The sequence below is a fragment of the Microtus ochrogaster genome, assembly GCF_000317375.1.
Source record: "Microtus ochrogaster isolate Prairie Vole_2 chromosome 14 unlocalized genomic scaffold, MicOch1.0 chr14_random_3, whole genome shotgun sequence".
Lineage (NCBI taxonomy): Eukaryota > Metazoa > Chordata > Mammalia > Rodentia > Cricetidae > Microtus > Microtus ochrogaster.
In genome coordinates, this window is record NW_004949098.1 from 15,294,429 (window position 1) to 15,301,803 (window position 7,375).

The 7,375-nt window shown below is 41.3% G+C and overlaps 1 gene segment (V, D, J or C); it reads right to left on the minus strand.

Moving 5' to 3' along the window:
• The window catches only part of LOC101985184, a 68,492-nt gene extending 63,260 nt beyond the window's left edge, over positions 1-5,232 (minus strand). Inside the window, 1 exon segment of the V gene segment in view lies at positions 5,191-5,232. Coding sequence covers positions 5,191-5,232 — 42 coding nt within the window.
• Positions 5,233-7,375: the final 2,143 nt, after the last annotated feature.

Here is a 7,375-nt window from a genome sequence, read left to right on the forward strand (position 1 = left end):
CCTTCTGAATATTAACCTTCATCAGGCGATGAAAGGAGACAGAGACAGAGACCCACATTGGAGCACCGGATTGAAATCCCAAGGTCCAAATCAGGAGAAGAAGGAGAGCGAGTACGAGCAAGGAACTCAGGACCGCCAGGGGTGCACCCACATACTGAGACAATGGGAATGATATATCGGAAACTCACCAAGGTCATCTGGATTGGGTCTGAAAAAGCATGGGATAAAATCGGACTCGCTGAACATAGTGGACAATGAGGACTCCTGAGAAGTCAAGAACGATGACACTGGGTTTTGATCCTACTGCACGTAATGGCTTTGTGGGAGCCTAGGCAGTTTGGATGCTCACCTTACTAGACCTGGAAGGAGGTGGGAGGTCCTCGGACTTCCCACAGGGCAGGGAACCCTGACTGCTTTTTGGGCTGATGAGGGAGGGGGAGTTGATTGGGGAGAGGGGGAGGGAAATGGGAGGCGGTAGCAGGGAGGAGGCAGAAATCCTTAATTTTATTTAGCTCTACATTTGTCTCTGCTCTCCTCCCTGCCTCTCCCCTCCTCTTCAACCCTCTCCCATGCTCCCAATTTAGTCAGGAGATCTTATCTTTTTCTACTACCCATGTAGATTAGATCTATGTATGTCTCTCTTAAGGTTCCTCATTGTTGTCTAAATTCTCTGAGATTGTGATTTCTGGGCTATTTATCTTTGTTTTAGGTTTAAAAACCACCTATGAGTGAGTACATGTGATAATTGTCTTTCTGTATCTGTGTTACCTCACTCAAAATATTTTCTAGCTTCATCCATTTTCCTGCAAAATTCAAGATGTCATTATTTTTTTTCTCCATTGTGTAAATGTACCATATTTTCCTTATCCATTCTTAAGCCAAACAGCATTTAGGGTTTTTTTTTTTTTTCCAGTTTCTTGTTATGACAAGCAATGCTGCTATTAACAAAGTTGAGCAAATTTCTTTGTGGCTCAATTGGATATATACCCAAAAGTGGTATTGAAAGACCCCCAAGGTGGGCTGCCTTTCAGTCTGGGGAGACCCTTCCAAGGAACAACGAGTCCACTCGTGCGGATGCAAACAGCAAGAGGTTTATTGGGTGGGCACAGGTACCTGTGGGCAGCAAATCCTTTCGGAGGACTTGCGCACCTTCAGGTTGGGGCAGTGGGTTTTTATGGGGTAGGGCAGCAAAAGCGCGGGTACAGAAGCGAGAGGCTTAGTTACAGTGTTTTCATTGGTCAGTTTGAATGTGGCCAAGCTCAGAGCGGGGCAAAGCCCCTAGTTTCCGAGAATTCAGCCCTGGGCTGCCTTGGCTCTTATCTAGGGGAGACAGGGTATCCACCGTCCCCAACGCCCAGCCACATTCTTGGTATTCCCCCGGTCCTCCCCCTGGCCCAAGCCACAGGGGTCCCTATCTCATTTTGGCAGCTTCTAAAACTGCCCTTTGTTTAAACCCTGGATATTTAGTACAAGCCTTGCAAAATGGCATTACAGGTGCTAAGTTGTTTAACAAGCTTGGCGGGGGGTCTTTTATCTAGTGCTAAGCTGCTTGGCAAGCTGGATGGGGGTCTGTCCCAATGCCCTTGCCTCTAATTTGAACTCTCCCTGGCCTAGCTTTCAGTTATGCTGCTCATAAATCCAAATCTTGCAAAATAGCGTTACTGCTGCTGCTAACTTAATGCTGCTAGGTGGGGGTCCTTCAGTATTACTGGGTCTTAAGAAATGTTGTTTCCTAATTTTCTGAGAAATTGCTACACTGACATCCAAAGGAGCTGTACAAGCTTGCATTCCCGCCAGTAATGCAGAATTGATCCCTTTGCCACACAACCTCTCTAGCATAAATTGTCATCAGTGTTTTTGATCTTGGCCATTCTTACAGGCGTACATTAGAATCTCATGGTTGTTTTGATTTGCCTTTCTCTGATGACTAAGGAGGTTGAACATTTCCTTAAGTGTTCTTTAGCAATTTTAGATTATTTTGTTGAGAATTCTCTGTTTAGGATTGTACTCTATTTTTTTTATTTGATTATTTGCTCTTTTGATGACCAATTTCTTGAGTTCTTTGTATATTTTTGAGATCAGACTTCTGTCTCTTACCATGGTGTTTTTTAGCTTTTCTTATTTCTAAATCTGTTTCATCTGATGAAGAAGGAAGATATCCATCTTTGTTGTCCTAGGTTTCCTCACTTTTACTGTCTGTTGTAATCTGCTGGTCTAGCCTGTTACAAGGGTACCATGTCCCACCCACTACTAATCCCGCAGTTCCCACCCACCTAGGCAAGTGATCTCCTGATCTTTTGCTTTCTTGCTTCCTCTCTATCCCTCTCTGTTAGTTCCTCTTCTGTATTTTTTTCCTTTTTAGTTATTCATTTATTTATTTATTTATTAAAGATCTCCGTCTCTTCCCTGCCACCACCTCCCATTTCCCTCCCCCTCCCCCAATCATGTCCCCCTCCCTGGTCAGCCCAAAGAGAAATCAGGGTTCCCTGCCCTGTGGGATGTCCAAGGAATCCCCACCTCCATCCAGGTCCAGTAGGGTGAACATCCAAACTGTCTAGGCTCCCACAAAGCCAGTACATGCAGTAGGATCAGAAACCCATTGCCATTGTTCTTGAGTTCTCAGTAGTCCTCATTGTCCGTTATGTTCAGTGAGTCCGGCCTCATCCCAGGCTTTTTCATATTTAGTCCAGCTGGCCTTGGCGAGTTCCCAATAGTACATCCCCATTGTCTCTGATTGTGGGTGCACCCCTTGCTGTCCTGAGTTCCTCTTCTGAAAAGGTAATTATTGCCTCTCCTTCCCCGCTTTCCCCTTTGCTGCCCTTTCTCTCTTGCTCTCTCTTTCTCTCTCTCTTCCCTCCAGTACATAGTCCCCTTAACTACTAAATAAACTCAATGCCCAGAATCTCTCCACAGGCCACTCAGCAGGGGAACTACAAGGACTTGGCAACCCACTATCATCCCTTGTGGGACTGGCCTCGGGTCACCTGGAGTTATGATTGATACCACTGTCCTCTGAAACAACATTTCTATCAACCTATGAAGAAATATTATCCTCCACTTAACAGTATTGTCTCTCCATTCTGATGAGCTCTCCTTAAAGCTCTCATAACTTGCTTCCGTACTTTCAGGTTCACTTGAATATGAGGAGGTGCATGAAACAAATGACAATGCTATTTAATTAATAACGAAAGCTCTGTAAGCTGTTTAACCTTCCATTTCACTCTATTTCCTTTTAACAGGAATTTTAATAAGTACACGTACCACTGTTCCTAAGATGGGAAGTTTCCCATGATGCTGCTAATCCTGGAGTCCCCTTACTCTGAGGGTACTTTTCTTCCAATTTTCAAAGTGTCCAACTTCTCTGTTCTCCTTCAGTGGGTCTGTTGTCCTCATTCAAGCCACACCTTGGGCACCAAAATATCACAGATGCCATGTGTGTGCATTCATGAAAGTCTATTGAAAGACTGCTCAGAGACACTTTAAGAATGAACTTAGTTCTCCACAGCTAAAGAGACATTTATACTTGATGGACAGAAATGATTTCCTTTGCCCAGAGCATTTTTATTTTTCCCCATATTTACAATTAGGACAGTTGATTCAATATGCTCAAAAGAGCCTGAATGCAGCTTCCAAAAATACAATGCCAAGTGCAAATTCTTGATTGATCATATCATACAGTTTTCAGAGTTTCCCCAAAACAGGGTTTGCATAGGCCATTTATATCCTTGGGAAACTATCAGACAAGATTATTTTAAAGCAACAAAAGCTATCTGCTAAATAAAGGATAGATTATGGCTAGATGCTAACTCCAGAGCAAGGCCAGGTGTGGCCCAGTAGAGTTCAGGGCTAGATGTTAACTCTCTGGAACCAGGACAGCAGGAATTCTGTCAAAATGGACTTAAGAGCAATGTTTACTGCACAGGGACACACAACCTCAAAAAAACTTTCCCACATCTGAAACAAAGAATTTTGTTTCCTATTTGTGTTATTACACCAATACAAGGAAAATAGTGTTTGGGGTTTATTTCTGGTTAGTGTTATACCTACTGTGGTGATTCTCCATAGGTGCATATATTTGCATGCTTATGAAATGGTACCGTTTGAAAGGATTAGGAGGTGTGGCCTTGTTGGAGGAAGTGTGTTATTGGAGGTAATTTTTGAGGGTTTAAAAACCCAGCCCAGACCTGGCGTCTCTATCCTTCTGCATCTTGCTGATCCAGAAGTAGAACTCTCAGCTATCATGTCTGTCTGTGTGCAGCCATGCTGTCCAACATAGAGATAATGAACTAAACTTTAAGAAAGCTCATCTAGGTGATTTTCTTTATACAAGCTGTCGTGGTCATGGTGTCTCCAATAGCAATAGAAGAGAACAAAGAAACCTACTGATATACTGTGGAAATCTGTGCAGTATTTACTAGTACTGTGCACTAATTGGGGAAACTCCAAGTTCTGGGCCAACAGAGATACAACAGTCAATTCCCCCATTTCCCCATTCATTGTCATGGCTTCAAGAAGCCCCGTTGTCAATGTGGCTTTCCTTTCTTTGATTTCCTATAGACATGTTAAATGAATAACCCTCCAAAGAGATATAAAGTAGGTAAAGGAGGAAAAGGTGTTCATTGACACATATAGGCATACATGAACAGAAAAAAAGACTAGAAAAGCACCCAGGGAAATATCACACATACCTAACAGGCTTCTAGGGAAACACAGGAGAATCACCCAACCTTTGATTGAATATCTCTTCATAAACTGACCAAGACTTTGGACATCAAGAATTTAGATTCTAATATTAACAATTTATATAATTTCTCCCAATGACAATGGGTTATAATTATGTGTGTAAAAAAATAAGTTTTGTAGTAAATCCAATTTCTTAGGCATATTAAATGCCTTCTTTAATTTCATGGAGAAGGAGGATGCCGTGTCTTGGCTATGCAACTGAGGAATGGGGGGAACTAATTTTTCTCTTTTGATGGCTGAAAAGAGTAACACTCTTTTTGATAATGAGGTATGTTTTTTTTGTTAAGTAGAGTCACAAGGGTGCCCCAGGATGCCAAAGACTCTAACCAGAGAATGCATCGTGTCTGAGATCATTCTTAAAATAGGACATAAGTTTAGGAAGTGCTGAGTGCCCTGGAAAATCAGCTAGATTATACAGAAACAATTACTTTTTCTCACTCCACTGACCTCATTTTTGAGATGAGGAGCAGCAGGGCTGCTTCCCGCCATCCGGCCGCCCTCATGGCTAGCTTTACCCGAAATAATTACATGGATACTGTATTCTTTTAAACACTGGCCTGGCCCATTAGCTCTAGCCTCTCACTGGCTAACTCTCATATCTTGCTTTAACCCATACTCAACAATCTGTTTAGCCCATGAGCTGGCTTACCAGGAAAGAGCTTAACTTGCATCTGTCTGGAGTGGGAGAATCATGGTGACTACCTGACTGGGCTTCTTTCTCCCAGCATTTTGTTCTGTTTATTCCACCCACCTAAGGGTTGGTCTATCCAATGGGCCAAGGCAGTTTCTTCATTACTTAACCAATGAAACAACAGATAGAAAGATGACCCTCCTCCATCACCTCATGACACAAAACCACAGGAATCTCTAAGAGGTAGCAAACCTATAGTTGATATTGTCTTGGAAAGATAATTTCTATCTAATTATATTAAAATCATAAGGATGCAGGTAGACGGTATTGTAATTAAGTAAATTAGCTATTTTACAGAACCTAGATTTGATTCCCAGCATATATATGACTGCTAACAAATCTTTATCACATCATTCCAGGGTATTTTAGATGTTTCCTTCTTCTAGCCTCTTAGATATTGCACTCATATGGTATACCAACAAATATGCATCCAAAACACCAGTACAGATAAAATAAAAATAAATAAGCATTAAATATTTGGAAAATCCTGGGTGACTAGCATCCTGACAAACTGATCGTTAGGGAGAAATTATTCTCACAATGTAATTAAGTCTTACTAACCTCATGGTCATCAGATAGGGTGTCAACTATTGTATCATATGCATGGAGGGTAAGAAGTTTCCTCCATTAACTGTTTGTTCACTTCTCTCTTTGCTAGAAGGAATTGTCTTAGTTTTCTTTTCTCTATCTCTTTCTTTATCACTCTCTTATTCTTTCTTTCTTTGTTTTGTCAGGGGAGTCTTTATCTGGCTCACACTTCCCCATCATAGCCAAAAACTGAAGGAAGTCAGATGGGGGATGCAAGCAGGACTGAAACCAGAAGGCAGGAGCTAATATAGTGACAATGGAGGATTGACTTATTCAGTATGGTTTGCTAAGTTTGCTTTAACTTTTGTGTTTATATTTTTATATGAATAGAGTTTTCCTTCACTTTATTCCTCCCAGTTTCTCTCCATCTCCTGTTTCTTCCAGATCTACTTCATTTCAATATGTCATTGGAAAAAAAACACAAATCTAGAAGATAACAACAAAATAAAATATAATAAAACTGACATATTGGAGTTGGACAGGACAATCCAACAGAAAGACAAGAGTTCCAAGAGGACCACAAGAATCAGAGCTACATTTCTTTACACATTGAGGAGTTACATAAAAGAATTAAACTGAAAACTATAGAACATATATAGAGGACCTTATGCAGACACAGGTAGGCCCTATGTCTGCTGCTTCAGTCTCTTTCAATTCATATCAACTTTGCTCCCTTGTTGTAGAGGATTTGTTCTCCTGGTGCTCTCCTTCCATTCTGTCTCTCCCCACATCTTCTGCCTTCTCTTCTATAGTGTTCCCTGATCTCAGGGGGAGATTTGAGGGAGACATCCCATGTATTGTATGTTCCCAGGTCTCTAATCATCTCTGAATAATGTCTAGCTATTGGACTCACTATTTGTTTTCACCTACTGTAAAAGCAAGCCTCTCTGAAGATGACTGAATAATGCAGCAATCTATGAGTAGAGCAGACTATCGTTATGAGTCATATTGAGTTTTCTACAAATATAGAGATGTATTTCAGAAAGATAGATAATCTTCAACACTTCAAAGACCTACAAAATATGGCATTCAAAATGTTTTAAGAACTTAAACTTTTCTCAACAATGAGACATGTCCATTTCTGACAGCATCAATCACATAGTTGAACAAATGCTTTTGTAGTATGATTGGGCATCTCTTGGGTATATTCCCATGAGTGGTATTGCTGGATCTTGAGGTAGGTTGACTCCCAACTGTCTGAGAAACCATCACATTGATTTCCAAAGTGGTTGCACAAGTTTGCATTCCCACCCACAATGAATGAGTGTTCCCCTTACTCCACATCCTCTCCAGCAAAGGCTATCATTGGTGTTTTTGATTTTAGCCATTCTGACAGGTGTAACATTATGGTAT